At 42.5% G+C, this 17,909-nt stretch overlaps 1 protein-coding gene across 24 annotated transcripts in view; it reads left to right on the top strand.

Annotated features, from left to right (window-relative positions):
- The window catches only part of Neb (nebulin), a 196,481-nt gene that overhangs the window by 26,117 nt on the left and 152,455 nt on the right, over positions 1-17,909 (top strand). For all 24 annotated transcript variants that reach the window (XM_037204780.1, XM_037204781.1, XM_037204762.1 and 21 more), the window contains exons 15-32: positions 56-163; positions 267-371; positions 846-944; positions 1,994-2,098; positions 3,001-3,108; positions 3,185-3,298; positions 4,451-4,552; positions 4,646-4,753; positions 4,842-4,946; positions 6,006-6,104; positions 8,303-8,407; positions 9,133-9,240; positions 9,317-9,430; positions 12,100-12,297; positions 14,437-14,544; positions 16,624-16,722; positions 17,441-17,545; positions 17,631-17,738. In XM_037204780.1, coding sequence (XP_037060675.1) covers positions 56-163; positions 267-371; positions 846-944; positions 1,994-2,098; positions 3,001-3,108; positions 3,185-3,298; positions 4,451-4,552; positions 4,646-4,753; positions 4,842-4,946; positions 6,006-6,104; positions 8,303-8,407; positions 9,133-9,240; positions 9,317-9,430; positions 12,100-12,297; positions 14,437-14,544; positions 16,624-16,722; positions 17,441-17,545; positions 17,631-17,738 — 1,998 coding nt within the window. The remainder of the gene's footprint in view (positions 1-55; positions 164-266; positions 372-845; positions 945-1,993; positions 2,099-3,000; positions 3,109-3,184; positions 3,299-4,450; positions 4,553-4,645; positions 4,754-4,841; positions 4,947-6,005; positions 6,105-8,302; positions 8,408-9,132; positions 9,241-9,316; positions 9,431-12,099; positions 12,298-14,436; positions 14,545-16,623; positions 16,723-17,440; positions 17,546-17,630; positions 17,739-17,909) is intronic.

Below are 17,909 nucleotides of genomic sequence, written 5' to 3'. Positions count from 1 at the left end.
TCTTATTTAATAAGCCAAGGATCAATTAATAAATGAGGTACATTTTGTCTTTCAGACTAAATATAAAGATTCTTACCTAAAGAATATTTTGGGACACTACGTAGGCAGCTTTGAGGACCCGTATCACACACATTGTATGAAAGTGACGGCCCAGAATAGTGACGTAAGTCCCAAGGCTATTGTCTTTGCTTTCTAAATATGCTGTTGTAGGTTGAAGGCATAAAACAATGATTGGAGCCTTACATCTGGTTATTTTCCCCTCCTAGAAAAACTACAAGGCAGAGTATGAAGAGGACAGAGGCAAAGGTTTCTTCCCCCAGACCATCACCCAGGAATATGAAGCAATCAAGAAACTGGATCAGTGTAAAGATGTACGTTCACAGAGTGAACTTGTGACAAAGCTGTCCCTCCTCCTAACACCAGATCCTTCCTACTTCAAGGACATTTAATCCAGATGTTGCTGTCCTTTGTGGCATCTGGAGGTCAAGGTCCTTTTAAAACGTTGACCACTTTACAAATATGTTTAAGCGAGGCACTCGTATGAAACAGCATCTAGTTCGTAGAAGATATTCTTATGTTCCTGCTGGCATCCAGTGTCTCAGGAGCTAATTCTAGCTTGTTACTGTGACGAGCTGTCAGGAATCTGAAGACATGGGGTCCCTCGTCCTATTCATAGAAGAGCATCTCTCAAACAAACTGCAATCCAGCTAAAAACAAGCACAAGGAATGTTTGCTTAACCACCAGTTTCTTTGGGGTGGGGTGGAGCAGGTTCTTCTTTCCTGGTTCATAGACCCCCTTGGACCTCACAGACACCACTAAACCAGACTCCTTTGTTTCCTCACAGCACACCTACAAAGCCCACCCAGATAAGACCAAGTTCACTCAAGTTACGGACTCCCCTGTTCTGTTGCAAGCTCAGGTCAATTCCAAACAGCTGAGTGATGTAAGTTCTTCTAAGTTATCTGGGGAAGCAGTTATGGGGGTGGGGAGACATTTCATAAATCTATGCAGAAGTTCAACTTGTTCCATTTTGTAGTTCTGGGATCAACCCAAGCCTTGTTCATGCTGGGAATAATGCTCTACCCCTACCTTCTCGGTGCATAAAATACAACTTCTTATTTGATTGCATTTATTAGAAAACCATTACATTTTAGTAGATGTTTATATATTTGTAATCAGTTAAAATATTTTCCTATATGAATGGACCAAATCTTTTTGAGTAGACAACACTTAGTAAAAAAATTGTTCATCCAAGGAAACCAGTGTGGCTTAAAGTATTGAAAAGAACACAAATTCTAAATTTAGACAAAACTAGATTCACATCCCAGCTTCTTGTGAGAAGGTATTCAAATGACTTAATCTTTCTGGGCCTCTTTCTCTTACATAATTTGTAGATGTCTGAAAATTAACGTGATAGGGTATACAGTCTGTGGCCCAAACCAGATATGTAACACGGGCTTCTCTCTGCCAAATAACTTTCTAAAAATGGAAACCTGGAGATAAGCATTATTGTATGAGCTTTCAGTATGGACCTCCAAGCTTGTATTGGTCTAGAAAAACAAAAATAAAAATGGTCCTAGTGTATTTATGGCCCAAAATGGCAGTTGGACTACAGTGTCAGTAAGCATGATATATGAAAGGTGACACTGAGGAAGGGATCTCCAGTAAGTGACATCAGCAAGGATAAGGAAGCCAGGCCAGGGTGTCTGAACCAAAGGGGCCAGTTGTGAAAGGTGTGGAGAGGAATGCGTATGAAGAGCCACCTCATTCTGTCACCTACGGTCGTGGAGGACATGGTGGACCATGATGGACATGGTGACAGCTACAAGGGCCCAGGACACAGGTTCAGCACTGTGGAGTGACTTTCCTATGCTCTTGCTCACATGATCTTCGTCAGTTATTTCGCAAAATGTCTGAAGGAGTATTTGGTGAATCTTTTTCCTCTGGACCTAATGATCCTCTCTGCCCCTTACCCCACTTGCTGCTCTTCAGCTAAACTACAAAGCCAAACACGAGAGTGAGAAATTTAAGTGTCATATACCTCCAGATGCTCCTGCCTTCATCCAGCACAGAGTCAATGCCTATAACCTGAGTGACGTAAGTGCCTCGTGGACTGCAGCACGTGGGTGGCACAGCGACAGCCATGCACCTAGTTTTGAGTTGTTTCATTGTAATTCAATGACTGCTTCAGTGTTGAAGATAGGAAGAACCCTTAACATTGTGTGGTGTTTCTACCTCTGTACCTTTAAGCTGGCCTTGTAGATCCCTACTGCCTCTGTGTAGTCATTTTGTAAGTAGCGTCATTCAGTTGTTAGTAACCCTAATATTTTCTAACCAGCCTCTAAGAAGTCACCATGCATGTGGATTTCATTGTAAATCTTAATGGTAGATCTGTTAGCAGCATTTATGTATACTATGCCATAATTCAATTTTTCTAGTATATGATCTTTTTATCCTTTATTCCACAGGCCTATGGTGTGCCTTTTTATATAGAGTTATTTCTATATGTAAGAAAGTTTATGCTAATGATAACACAGAGCATCTAAAGGGCAAAAGGCCATTGCCAGCTTTAATTTTTCCAAATTAAATTTTATAGAAAAGTTAAATTGCCCTCTTCTTCAACGATTCCCAAAACAAGTACTGTGATTATCCAGCATCAGTGGGCAGTAGAGTGATTCAGAAAATGACCTCTCAGTGGGTCTAAAGGACAAAGGAAAGTGATGCCTAAAGCCACCAAGCATAGGCTCACTGCAGAATGTTGTACCACTCTCTACTATTTAGTTCAGGACTCAGATATTAGCGTGACCCCTGGAATTGAGATAATTGAATGAGAGATTCTGATGCAGAACAAGAAACCTCAGAATCAGAAGCTCCATCTTAAAGAGAATTATCTTAAATATGCACAATTTCCTAGACCATGGGCAGGGTCCATTTGTTTTCTGTTGAGAATAAAATGATGAGTTAGCCTGGGTCTTCACTTTTGCTAATTCCTTTCCCAGAATGTCTACAAGCAGGACTGGGAGAAGAGCAAAGCTAAGAAGTTTGACATCAAGGTGGATGCCATCCCCCTACTGGCAGCCAAAGCCAACAGCAAGAATGCCAGTGATGTGAGTGTGGCCCTGGGCTGGGCAGCTGGCCTGGGATGTCCCTGCTGATCAGTTAGCATGTGCGGTGTCTTTGCAGGTGATGTACAAGAAGGACTATGAGAAGAGCAAAGGCAAGATGATTGGTGCCCTCAGCATCAATGATGACCCCAAGATGCTGCACTCCCTGAAGACAGCCAAAAACCAGAGTGATGTGAGTGTCTCTGCAAAACCACTCTTTTTGATGTGGGTACCCCACTAATTAATATAACCTGGAGTTGAATGTCAGCCTCCACTCAAATCTCAGATTCACATGGCAAATTAAATGTGGAAAGGCTCTGGTTAGCTGAGATGCACCGTTTGTGAAGTCTTTCTTCTATTGATGGCTGCTTCTTTGATCTCCTCCATGCCTTTGTTTCACAAGGAGAAAACAAACCCTAGAACACTGCTTTTTTCCCAGAAGTGGGCTAAATGTATTGGTATACATAGTGTTCCTATAGCATCAGTGTGGGTGTGCACTCACTCAATGCCCTGAACTAAGGTGTTTGCAAAGATATGCAGAAAACAAAAAGCAGGAAGTGAGAAACCAACTGAGAGACCAAACAGAAAACCCAGATGAAGTGTGAATGTAAAAGCAAGATATTTTAGTTTCAGAATTTTATAAAATGTTGGTTTCATTTTGAAGACTTTAATCCTTACTTAAAAAAAAAATCTACCGAAACTGCCTTCATAATTCCTAATAAGAAAGAAATTCTTCTTGCATTTCATGTCATTTACAAGTACCCCTGCTTTTACTGAGTATATTTTGAGGTTTCTATATGAGAGAATTAAAGGGGAGTGTAAAGAAACATATGACAGACACACGCATTAAAGAGCTAAAAGCCTTAAAAAGCCATCATTTGAGGACAGGCGCTTTAAAGGAAATGGAAGGTTAGCTGGGAAAGCGGAACTCCAGGGGTATGATGAAATGTGTTTGCATCAAGTGGTGAGCTGGGGGCCTTTGTTGGACTGCTTGTGTCCTCAGGCCCTTCTTAGGCCTCGGGGCTTATTTTACTCCAACTTTTTAGGTAATCCGTGTTCTTCAAGCACATGCAGATGGGGCAGTTATTTCAAGGCAGACCCTCTCTTGAGTGGCAGCATTCACGTGCTTTCTTTTTCAATCTGAGCAATACTGAGATGGGTATTAGGAACCCTTGCCATTATTAGCATCTGATATCATACAAGACGTGAGCCTCAAGGGTACTCTTTCTTCATGGTGGAAAAAGGTGGAGAAAACAACAATCCCATCCCATTGTTTCAAGTCTGGCAGTTAGTGTGTGAGATACATTTTTTTTCCTTTGCTCAATCTTCTTTTTTCCTTTGACAGAGACTGTACAGGGAAAACTATGAGAAGACAAAGGCCAAGAGTATGAATTACTGTGAGACCCCTAAGTATCAACTCGACACCCTTCTGAAGAACTTCAGTGAGGTTTGGAAGGCCACGCCCACCTCTTGGGTGGGAAGGCTTTCTTGCCCATTGAAAAATCACTGTTAACACGAAGTATTGTGTTTTCTTTATTAGGCTAAATACAAAGATTCATACGTAAAGAATATTTTGGGTCACTATGTAGGCAGCTATGAGGACCCGTACCAAACACACTGCATGAAAGTTTCAGCTCAAAACAGTGATGTAAGTTTGGATCCAGTTACTCTGGCCTTCAGTGACATTGTTTGGGAGCAACAGCGATCCTGATTTATTTTATTCTTGTGCATTTTAGAAGAGTTACAAAGCAGAATATGAAGAAGATAAAGGGAAATGCTATTTCCCTCAGACGATAACTCAAGAATATGAAGCTATCAAGAAGTTGGACCAGTGTAAAGATGTAAGTCAGCTGCCCTAAGTTTTTCAGATTGGGTGTGGGATGCTTGTGACATCTAGTGGTATACTGAGCAGGAGTTTAAATGCTATCCCCTAGTGGTCAGGATGCAATATTTTATTGAAATTTGGCTTTGAGGGTGGGATTGGAGAACACAAGGAAGAAGTCCATTGGCTATGAGATTCTTTCAGGTTTTATGTCTTTATTTTTATTAGGTCATACAGCTATAAATTCAGGGCAAAAGGAGACTATCTAAGTTTGTCATAATCAGGGTGTTTATTGCCCAACAAAGTCACACCAGGGGCTAGCATGAGCCAGACACTGTCCTTGGTGCTGGGGACTAGGGAATCAAGGTGACCTGCTCTCCAGGAAGTTCCACTGGAGTGGAAGAGACAGGCAGTGAACAAGGAGAACTCAGGAGCAAGGAAGAGATCATCTAATATAAGGGGATGATGTGATGAGAATGGGGGGTGAGGGGGCTGGAAGGGGGTGGTCAAGGCTGTTCTGCCATGCCAAGATCGGGTCAGAGAAGCAGAAAGAACAGTCTCCAGAAAGAAAGGGAAACTGAGAGAAGACATGACTGGGATGTGCTGGGGGGAGGAGGAGAATACAAAGAGGAAGGGTGGGTGGGATGTGCAGAACTCATAGTCAAAGTACAGCCCTGACTGAACACAGTTTCAGGACAGCAGCATACCAGTGCTTAGAAGACTGAGCATAGATGCAGCAGAAAACTTGATGATTTCTCAGCCTTTTGGCTAATATCAAGTGTAGAAAAACCGGTAGAGGAGAAAAAGGTGGGGGAGGGGAAAGAAATGGAGGAAAATAATGTAATTATATTTTAGTAAAAGAAAAAAAACCCTACTCATCTACAGCAGAACACTGGAAGGGGGTGAGAGATGAAAGAAGGACAAGAGAAACAGAGAAGAAGAGGGCCTAGCATGGAAGGAGTTTTTCAGAACCACAGAGAGCAAAGTTCAGGATGTAAACTTCCCCTGCACGGGTGCGGGATGAACAGGAATAGAAAATTACAGTGTAAAATATCAGCGAAGCTATCTTCTCTTCCAGCATACATACAAAGTGCACCCCGATAAGACCAAATTCACAGCGGTCACGGATACTCCTGTGCTGTTACAAGCCCAGCTCAACACCAAACAGCTCAGTGACGTAAGTGTCCTAACTCACGTGGGAGGAGGTGACCCAGGGGCGGCTTACTGAAAGTCTCGGTGTCTTCAAGGATTCATCTGTCAAGCCATTCACGCCACATTTCAGATTTTGCTTTAATAAAATGTAAATGAAGCTGCTAGATCGAGTTGTAGCCCCCAGCAGGTTGTTACACAGCACCGCAGTAACTAATATTTTTAAAATAATTCACCCATTCTTTTCATAGGATTGCCTTTCTTATTAAAATGTGTCCCGTGCACACGAGAACTTGGTGCTGCTTAAGAAAGCAGTAGCAGCAGAGGTATTGTTTGACAGGCAAAAAGGGAAGCATTCCTGTTCTGGTAAGGTCACAAAGACTTGACAAAAAGAAAAGGCACACTTAGGACAAAGCGTTACTCCAGGTAGTAATCAGGAGACAGAGTTCAAATTTGGGGGCCCCTGAGATGGCTCAGTGGGTGCCTGCCGCCAATTCTGATGACCTGAGTTTCATCGTCCCTGATCTCCTTCTACATAGTAGAAGTAAAGAACTGACTTCCAAAAGTAGTCCTCTGACCTCCTGTCACTTGTCAAACTTGTTGCGTATACACACACACACACACACACACACACACACACACACACACACACTTTTTTAAATGTAATTTAAAACATTTTTAAATTAAAAATAGCCCAATAGATATCTCTCCTACACAACAACTGTACCTAAGGCTCAGGAAACGTCAAGGAAGAAGTCCATGGAAAGATGTTAAGAGCCAGAGGACCGTGAACTGTGCTGTGAGATTATGTCTCCTAGAAATGATGGGCAAGTTTCACTCATGATACCTCAACAGTATGGCTACCTCAACAAGACCTGACCAGTGATACCAACAGATATGCTAATGTGTAGGGAGAGTCTCAGGGAGCCCCAGCCCTAGACCAAGAACTACAGGCAACTAAGGGATGCTGAGCGGGAGAGAGAGTCTTCCCACAGGGAGGGGCCCTTTAGTTGGTTATCCAGTACCAGTGGCCAGCCCTGAAATAACCATGTACATACAAGTGGCACTGAATGGACTCAACAGGTAGTATTTATATATTTATGCATGCATGCATGCGAGCATGTGCTCATGTATGCATGTGTGTATGTAAAGCAATAATTGAAGAAAAGGAGGCCAGGGATTTGAGAGGGAGTAAGGGGGCGTGGGAGGAGTTGGAGGAAGGAAAAGGAATGGTGGGGAAATGATGTAATAAGACTTCAATCAAAAACTAAGCAAGGGTGGCAGTGAGAAGAATGGCTGGAAGAGCACTGTGGATGGGTAGTTGAGAAAGCCTACTGCAAGGATGGCATGGCCAGGACTTTATCTCACTGCAGTAAGACGTTACTGGGAGTTATTGCTGGTTCTGTTCCTGCTTTCATTACAGAATTGCATAACTGCGTTTTCATGGCCTCCAGGCTCATTCCGGTGGTGTTGACGAAGTGTATTAACATGTCTATAGCACAGTAGCAGTTATGAAATGTCAAAGTGAAGTCCAGTTGTTTGTAATCCTTCTGAGAGAGGGAATGAGACATTGACAAGATTGAGTAGCTCTCTGAAGCATTTTTCTTATAAAGGATACCAGTACTGTCTTACATAAATTCAAGGAAATTCCTACTTTCAACTGTTTGAATATCTGCTGTGTCCATTATCTGTGCTATAAAAAAAAAATACCTGGGACCAAGTAATTTATAAAAAATAGAAGTTTAGCAGACATGTGGCCCTTGAGTGAAACCCTGGCACTTGGGAAGCAGGGGAATCTTGAGTTTGAGGACAGCCTGGGCTACATGGTAAGATGCTATTTCTAAAACCACCTCCTCATCCTTCAAAAAGAGGTGTACTTAGTGCAGAGTTCCAAAGGCTGGGGGATCTAGGTCTTTGTGCTGGCTCAGGCAAGGGCTTCCTGTTGAATCATGGCATGGTACAGGTATCGCTCAGGGAGGCAGAGATCAAGCATCACGCCCTCCTCAGAGCTCACTTGTACAATGAAGCCACTCCTGCAGATGAATCATTAGTCCATGAGGGCAGAGCTCTCGTGAACCAATCACCTCTGACAAAAGAGGCCTCCTGTCAAATACCACCCACGTGACTTTAAGGGATTAAGTTTCAACTGCATGAAGCTTGGAGCACACAGTCAGCCCACAGCAACATCTATTCACCCTTTTTCCCTCCTCTCCCCATCTCTCTCAGCTGAATTACAAAGCAAAGCATGAAGGTGAGAAGTTCAAGTGCCACGTGCCAGCAGATGCACCAGAGTTCATCCAGCACAGAGTCAATGCTTATAACCTGAGTGATGTGAGTAAGATACCACATGCTTGTGTCATGTGTGGAAAGAGAGAAAGTATGAGTCTGCCTGAAGACATAGAGCTAGACTCAGTGTGGTTAGCTGTAGAGACCGTTATGAGTGGAAATGGGGACTTTAGGTCTTGCATGCTCTGGAGATCTACTTCATTATCAGACGTCATTTCCATGGCCTCTGTTATTATCACAAGCATTCTTTCATTTATCCGTTTGATAATCTCTAGAGTTTTTGAGAATTCTCCCATACAAATTTCTCATTTTACCTTTTCTAAGTTGTTGTCTGTTATATAATTATTTGTGGTCTTTAGAAGGTTCTCTTTTTTTAAGATTTATTTATTTATTATATATACAGCATGTATGACTGCAGGCCAGAAGAGAGCACCAGATCTCATTACAGATGGTTGTGAGCCACCATGTGGTTGCTGGGAATTGAACCCAGGACCTCTGGAAGAGCAGTCAGTGCTCTCAACGTCTGATCCATCTCTCCAGCCCCTTTAGAAGGTTCTTAAACAATTAAAAAAAGAATATGCTATTAATATTTTAGTGGTGTAGAAAAAGAAACTATATAATAGATCAATAATTATACTACTGTTTGGCTAACCAATTACTCATAGATGAAATAAGTTTACAGATAAAACTCTCAACTTTTTTTATATTCATTGGATTAACCTGTTATCAATGTCTTCTTTAAAATAATTTCTTTTTTGAAACTTTCCCAGAACGTCTACAAGCAAGACTGGGAGAAGAGCAAAGCTAAGAAGTTTGACATCAAGGTGGATGCCATCCCCCTGCTGGCAGCCAAAGCCAACAGCAAGAATGCCAGCGATGTGAGTGTGGCCCTGGGCTGGGCAGCTGGCCTGGGATGTCCCTGCTGATCAGTTAGCATGTGCGGTGTCCTTGCAGGTGATGTACAAGAAGGACTATGAGAAGAGCAAAGGCAAGATGATTGGTGCCCTCAGCATCAATGATGACCCCAAGATGCTGCACTCCCTGAAGACAGCCAAAAACCAGAGCGACGTGAGTGTCTGCCCTGTTTTCAAGGTGGTTTCTCTGACCACATGCCAGGGTGTAGAAGGATCTCAGTTGAAGGGTTTTGTGCCCATGGGCTCTCAAGTTCATAAGAACCTGCTGAGAGCTTTAGCGGTATCAAGTACCCTGGCTCTTGTGTGCCAAAAAGAAATTATTGGCAGTATTTGACATGCGTTCCAGTTGGAAGACTCTGCATTAATATTTAACAGAGCATCAGTTTTTGTTCTCAGAACCTCCTATAAAAGACGACTAGATGTTTTAATCTAATTGAGAAATAGCTTTTAAATTGATTTTTGAAACTGTCTTTAGAAGAAACTAATGAACTTCCAATATAAAAACACTATCAATGATTTCTATTGACTTTAATAATTGGTAGTGGCCTCTATCTAACAAATACATTCCATTGATGATTGCCCTTTTTAAAAATGTGATTTTTAAAATATAGACCACTTCTGTAAAGCATTTTCTTTATCACACCTATTTCCTGAATTTCAGAGATTCATGGATTCCCTAAAGGTGAATTTGTCCTTTTCTAGTTATGATTTTTACTATAGAAAGGCAAACATCTGCTCTTGCCAATTACAGTACATACTGCTTAGAAGATATTTTAAGAGTGGCTACAGTGTTTGGCACAGCTTTCAAACACTGGTTTCCATGGTGAAGAAGGAAGACGTGGGTATCATTTGCTTGTTTCAACCATGTGTGCACACAATGATCTGGGTGTGCTTTCTTTATCATTATTGTGAGCATCACACAGTGCTCATGCACAGCCACTGCCTTTCCACCGTTCTGTGTGCCTTCTCAGGTTGAGAAGCTACAACTCTACATGATGCCCGGAAACCTATAGCAGTCTTCGTTTGTTTGTTTGTTTGTTTGTTTGTTTGTTTGTTTTTCATCCTGCTCTTGAAAGTATTAGATTGCTAGGCACAAAATAAACCGATGAATTCTTTTCAATTGGCTGACATTGGTAACTGAAAGACATCATAAGTGAGTCGTTCTCACACAATGTCCAGGCTAATGTTAAGATCTATATAGCAAGAAACCTTTTTCTTAAAAGGCCATTTACATCTCTCATAACCTTTTAAAATTGATTTTTTTTTTAGGTTAGCGTACAAAGCAATTTGGCCATGTCCATCATGGCATCTTCACACACATGACTTATGGCATTAGACTTGTTCTCCTTAAGTCACCTCACTACTGCCTTCCTTCATGTTTGCCCACCCCCACTCCCCACCCCACAGACGGATGGACACACACACACACACACACACACACACACACACACCTGCTCCCTTCCTTCTTCTGGTTAGTCTCCCTGTCTTAGTTAGGATTTTATTGCTGTGAAGAGACACCATGACCATGACAACTCTTAGAAAACATTTGATTAGGGTTGGTTTACAGTTCAGAGGTTCAGCCCATTATCTTCATGGTGGCATGCAGGCAGACATGGTGCTAGAGGAGCTGAGAGTTCTCTGTCTAGATTGGCAGGCAGCAGGAAATGAACTTGAGCTTATGAGACCTCAAAGCCTACTGTCTAGTGACACACTTCCTCCAACAAGGCCACACCTCCTAACAGTGCCACTTCCTGTGGGCCTAGGGGGGCCGTTTTCTTTCAAATCACCACACTCCCTCTGCTTTCTCATCATCTGTATTCCATTACCCTCTCCGTTTCCCATCTATCTTAGGGGCTCTTCCTCTTTCTCACCCCTTTGTAGTTTGTGACCTGGACACCAACACATATATAAACACACTCACGCACATATATACACAAGTCTAAATTTAGGCATCTTAGAAGACCAAACATGGATTCCCATTTGTAGCCATTTTTCTTCAGATGTCTTGATTTCACTTTTATTAATGGCTACGTAAAATACCGTTGTGTCGAGGAACCACATTTTATGTGTCTGTTTGTCTACCGATGGGCAGCTAGGGCGACTGCATTTCCTGGCTATTGTGAATAGTTCAGCAATAAACACAAATGCGCAAGCATTTCTGTGGTGTGTTTTGACAGCGTTTCATAAACACTGATATGTGTCAGCTGCCGAGAACATAAACACAAGTGTCTAAACAATTCAGCAAATCATGCCCCCCCCCTCAACTACTGTCACAGCATTCCCTTTTGAGTTCCTTTCCATGGGACAGGCTTTCAACCTGCACTTGCCACAGTAAGTTTCCAAGTTTTCCATTCATCATTCAGGGCTTGGATTTTATAACTGATAAACCCCTTCCCTGAAAATAACAACCCACAAAATATAAGGAAGGCAGACAAAGTTCCCTAAGCTTACCGGTAGCCATTCTCTGACTGAAGAGCTTTGGAAGCTGGTGTGGTAGCTCAGGCTTATAATCTCAGCACTCGGGAGGCTGAGGCAGGGGGATTGCCATAAGTTGTTTTCAGCCTGGGCTGCATAGATAGGACCAGACCAGCCAGAGCCACACAAGCAAGACCCTGTCTAAAATATCAGAAGATAAAAAGTAAAATAAATTTGGGGAGATCTGCCCATGTATGATTTTTCTAGAGGAATTTGATGAAATAATTCATAGGGACAAATTTAGGGCAAAATAATTGCTCAAATGTTGCCATCTGTTTCTCTAAGTCATACTCTGCTTTTCTGAGAATTCATTAAGGATGGGTGGTACTAAACGGTCCCTTCTTACAGCGTGAATACCGTAAAGACTATGAAAAATCCAAAACGATCTACACCGCCCCACTTGATATGCTCCAAGTCACCCAAGCTAAGAAATCTCAGGCCATTGTCAGTGATGTGGACTATAAGCACGTCTTGCACAACTACAACTACCCACCTGACAGTATCAACGTGGACCTCGCCAAGAAGGCTTACGCACTGCAGAGCGACGTGAGTATCGGCCTTCTCTTCCCCTCTTTGGAAGGTGAGCCAGGACAGGATCTAGCCCAAGCCTGGTTGTTAGTCCTCTCTGAAGCATCTGCCTGTCTGTGAGGAAGCATGGAGGTGCTGGGAAATGGCCCCAGCGGGTGGTTCTTAGGAGCCTATGTCCTCAGGACAGGACACCAGTGTCTGGTGTGTGCTGTTACTATTTCCTTCTGGGAAAGTTGCCAACCCTGCTGAGCCAAGAGTCCTCCGCTATTAAACTGAAGCAAAACAAAAGTTGTTTTGAGTATTTAAGTGGATGCCGAGGGCCAGTGCGAGGTCTCAAAGGCAAAAGTGCTCTGTCTCTTAAGCAATAACTTCCCCAGTCTCTCCTCTTCTGCCCCCGGAAACCAACTGCTGCTCTACGTTTTGCTATTGTAAACACCTCACATGTGTAGAGTTATATAGTATTTGTCTTTGGAAACTGATTTATTTCACTTAGCATAATGCCCTCAAGGTTTACCCTTGTTATAGTTTTTGTCCGAATTTTCTTGTTTAAAGCTGAGTACTATTCCTTTATAAATGCATGCCATAACTTGTGTATCCATTCTTCTGTTGGTGATTGCTTGGATTGCCCCCACCTTTTAGCTACTGTGAATTGTTTAGATGACCACGAGTAATCAATTTCCCTTTCAACATCTTATTTCAGTTCTTTTGGGTATATACCTCAGAAGTCAAATCATTAGGTCATATGACAGTCTTACTTTTAGTTTTCTGAGAAACTATTTTTCCAGTGACTGAATAATTTATGTCCCTACTGTCATGAAAATATTAACCAGCACAGGACCAAGCAAGCAGTCAGAGAGACCAGGGAAACTTAGTTTGATTTCACCCAGACACAAACCCGAGCTCATGCTTTGTAAAGTTCAGCTTTTATAGGTCAGGTAACAGTGTGACATCCAAGGCTGCTCTCTGAGCCCCGTGCTCACCAAAGGGAATTTCCATCACAGTTAGACAGATCTGCAGGAACAAACATTTGCAGGTAGAAATTGAAACACACAGATGTTTGCAGATAGCAAATTAAGCATTCCTTCCTTGGTAAACAGGACCTGCAATACGATCTTTGATAGCAATTGTAATCATTTCTTAAGGCAGTTTATGCCAGTGTCTGCCTTCCCAAGACAAGAGAGAGGGCTTTAATGTGATAGCAGGATGAACTCGGCACACTTGAGTAAAACTTTAACTCATTCTGTTTTCTAAGCAATCCTACAGTTTCCAGGCGGGAATTTCAATTAGACTATCAAAATACAGAGTAATAGTTTGATTTTGTTAGGTACATAAATAAGGGTACTACCTTCACTACCAATGGCAGTTTCACTGTATGTATGATCGTATTTTGTAATTATTTAATTTTTCCATATATCTTCAACACAACTCTATTAGAAGTTCCTCAGAGGCAAGGTTGATTTCTTGGTTTTTTTTTTCCTATTCCAGTTTTTAAAAATCCATTCTAAAGAACAACAATTTTAAGTTTGTTTCTGGAGTTAAATTTCAGGTGTCGTCTGTGGTCAGATGACGAGAAGAGCTTGCTGTCTTAATGGCATCTGGTGATTGTCCCCACATAGTATCAGTTCCACATAATAACTCTCTCCTTAAGCAAATGAACAAGGGGAACTGTTTCCAAGTGTTTTGTTGGCCGATGCAGAAACCCTTCTAAGACGGTCACTGTACACGAAGGACACTGTGTGCCAAGGCTTTGACAAATAACTACCCTCCAACCTTATTAGAAAATGACCAAGATTCTTCACCTTCGGTGGGACCATCAATTCAGGCCTTGTTTGGCCACAGAGACACAACAGCTAGCATTCCAGGGCGCAAACCTCTATAGCCAATGGTCCCAATGTTACCGTTCCATTTAGTCTTTGAAATAGAGCCTGGAATTGAGTGTTCTCTGGATTAGTATCAGAATTCTACACACTTCCGTTAAGTTAAACATAACGGGGGAACGGAGGACATGGAGATTAGGAAGCAGTACTCCAAGTGTTCCAAACTGTCGCCAAAGAACTAACTGTGTGTGTGCTCAGAAATCTGTCAGCACTGAGTGAAACGCCCGTGGTTGGTGTGACAGTAACAATGAAGACAAACGTGATGCCTCTCTTGTTGTAGGTGGAATACAAATCTGACTACAACAGCTGGATGAAGGGCTGTGGCTGGGTGCCCTTTGGGTCCTTGGAGATGGAGAAGGCCAAGCGAGCCTCGGACATTCTTAACGAGGTATGGCCACCGCCGTGCTAGAAAAGACTAGGTCCCGTTCAAACGCCAAGCCACAGGGAGCACGTTCTCTACTTCACTTTCTGGCTATTGCTTCTGAAAAAAAAAATTAAAGCATAAATAATCCAGAAATATATTCCTGTCCCTTTATAGCTTCTAAAGTGCTTGTGTGAAACATTCGAATATAGCTGGACAACTTTATTCACACCATGTGACATGACATCCTTTCAACAGAGTTCATGCCGTTGTGCACTTTGCTACCAGGATAGTTTTTTCTACTTTTGTTTTTATTTTGTATTTGTTTTTTTTTGTTTGTTTGTTTGTTTTTTGTTTTTTGTTTTTTTGAGACAGGGTTTCTCTGTGTAGCTTTGCGCCTTTCCTGGGACTCACTTGGTAGCCCAGGCTGGCCTCGAACTCACAGAGATCCGCCTGCCTCTGCCTCCCGAGTGCTTTGTTTTTATTTTAAGACAAGGCTTCACTCTGTAACCCAGACTGGCCTAGAATTCATTGTCACCCAGGCTGGCCTTGAACATGTGGTGGTAATCTTGCCTCAGCCTCTGAGTATGAGGATTCCAGGCATGAACCCGAATACCCACCTTAAAAATTAATTTTAAAATGCTACTAATACTTCATGGAGTTTCCTTGAGAACCCCTGCCTGTCTTCAGCCCTGGGCCATTATTGAGCTGCTTCTGGTCTCTATAGTTTTACCTTTTATAAAACTTCCTTTGACATCTGGCTTCTTTTGATACTTTTGATACTTTTTTCTATACCTAAAATTCATTCCTTTTCTTTATTTTTTAATTGCATGGTCTTCCTTTGCAAATGTACATCACATATTAGTGGCCTCTTGACCTGTTGGTAGACATGGGGTTTCTTTCTAGTCTGGGGGTAATTCTGAGTAATGTAGCTGTCAAAGGTTCTTCTTTAAAAATTGTGCCCTTGATTACAGTCTTGATGACTCTGGAGTAGTTTACAAATGGCCACTTGGTTTTAGGGAAAAGGCAGTGGTCATCCTGAGATTCTTAATATGGCCACAGTATCTGTCTCTTCTCCAGCAAGAGCTGAAACTACATTGTTGTCACGTGATTGTATCACCAAGGACAGGAAAGGGTGTGAAGGACAGTGGTGCGAAGTGAGGCGTGTCTACCACGCTCAAGCTGGAAGTATGCTGGTTTCTGTCCACTATTCTTTGGTCTTACTGAAAGCAATTTTGCCTTCTCAAAGATCTTTTAGAAAATATCTTCCTATGTTGGTAGCTTTCAGAAGTTCAGAGTGTTAAAAAAAAGCAGTGTTAAAATATATGTAAAAGTGGCGTGTACAGAGTGCCCCGAGGGTGGCGACTGAGCATATTAGTAGAGAAGACACGCCTAAAAGTAGTGACGAGTTTTCAGTTCCCCCATTGGGCTACCTTCCCAAAGCCCCTCCTTCTTCCTTCTTCCGCACATCAGTGGTGCATACGTAAGAAGCCAGAAGGCTGCAAAGTGAATATGTTCTCTGCCCCACTAATTGTTAGCTGTTGCTCTACATTAGCAATGTATCCCTCAACCAGAAAACTCCCCTTTTGCTGCAGTTGCTGATGAAGTTGTTAGGGTCATGTAGAGTCACTCTAGTATTCAGGAGGCAGAAGCAAGAGGGTCGGGAGTTCAGGACCATCCTTGGATAGTCACTGAGCTTGAAGCCAGCCCTATGCCACATTAAGACCCTGTTAAATAAACACAAAGACAACCCAAATATTCTTGCTTGCTTTTCTGCCAAGCCTCCAGAGACCTCTGGGGTGTTTCTGGCTCAGCATAACAGAAAGGCCTTCTTTCATGCCATAAGCAAGGAACTGGAGGAGTGCAAGCATGCTTCCAGGGAGCTGAGCCTCTCCTCCACAGACTGCCCATGATGACACCAATTTTAAAACATTCAGTTCGGTATTGTATTCATTCCTCATCCAAGGTGATCAGGACTGACTCCAGTATTTTTAAACTGAGAAAACCCCTCTGTGTCTTTCCAAAGTAACTCTCAAGGATTTTTCAATACAGGGCCTGTAGTGAAGAGTAATTTTTAATCTTTTTTTTTTTTTTTTATTCTCCAAGAAAAAATACCGCCAGCATCCAGATACGCTCAAGTTTACCTCCATTGAAGATGCTCCCATTACAGTGCAGTCTAAAATTAACCAGGCCCAGAGGAGTGATGTAAGTGTCCATCCTGTCGTGTTTTAGTGACTGTTTACTAACATGAAGGTACCTGCTCTCAAATGCACTGGTTACCTGGAACCGTCTTACCATCTGAAGAGCCTCTTGTGGGCGTTTGTAAATTCCTGCTGTCCAGTGATGCCACACCCACCTAATCATATCTTCAGGGCACTGCATATACCATACCAGCTGTCCTGCCACCACTAAGAGAAGGCTCCCTGAGGGAAAGGTAATGGCGATTATAAGGTATCTCTAGGAAGACCAGAAAGAGTGAATATAGCTGCTGGGTCAGGTGGAGATAGTATCTAAAGTCAGGGCTAGGAGAAAATATATATAATCACAATAAGTCCCTTTAGACTCCCATGAAGTCTAAAATAGATTATTGATGTGTCCTGCCCTGCTAGCCTGCTCTGGCTCAGGGAAGTGCCTGCAGATTAGCATTTCCACCAGATCACCTCCCTGGGTTGAAGTCTTCCAGGTACCCCTGCCTAGAGCCAGAGATTCCTAGTCCATGCTCAGAAATCTTGTCCAACAGTGGGCACACAATGAGACAGGACTTCATGCCATGACATGAGTGTCCTAGAATATACATATACCTTTACAGATGCGTGTAGGGACAGTACAGCAAGAGTCTTTCTTAGCATCACCCTCGAATTATTCTCCAGTGCTGCTAACTGTCTCTCCATACTTGGTTTGTGCATGGTTTCTCCTCTCCTAGATTGCTTACAAAGCCAAGGGGGAGGAAATTCTGCATAAGTACAGCCTGCCAGCAGACCTGCCGCAGTTCATTCAGGCTAAAGTGAATGCCTACAACATCAGTGAGGTACGCACATCACTGTCCTGCATGCTCAGCCTTCGCTAACATTGCCTTGCAGTCCTACTCAATGGGGTATTTATTTCACTTACAGAATCTGTACAAAGCCGACTTGAAAGACTTAAGCAAGAAAGGATATGACCTGAGAATTGATGCAATTCCCATCAAAGCTGCCAAAGCTGCCCGGCAGGCTGCAAGTGATGTAAGTTCAGTCATGGTCATGTGTGTAACATGGGATCTAACGGAATATCCAGAAGTCACCATGTATGGTGTCCCTGACTAGAAACAATTCTGTACAGAAAGTACCATCAACAGACCTTAGTATTCTTGGAGGTCAGAATTGGCATAACTCTCCACTCGTGAGTTACCAATA

Source organism: Peromyscus leucopus, chromosome 4 (genome assembly GCF_004664715.2).
Source record: "Peromyscus leucopus breed LL Stock chromosome 4, UCI_PerLeu_2.1, whole genome shotgun sequence".
NCBI lineage: Eukaryota > Metazoa > Chordata > Mammalia > Rodentia > Cricetidae > Peromyscus > Peromyscus leucopus.
The sequence above is the reverse complement of the archived record's forward strand: the minus strand, read 5'-3'. Positions and strand labels throughout refer to the sequence as shown.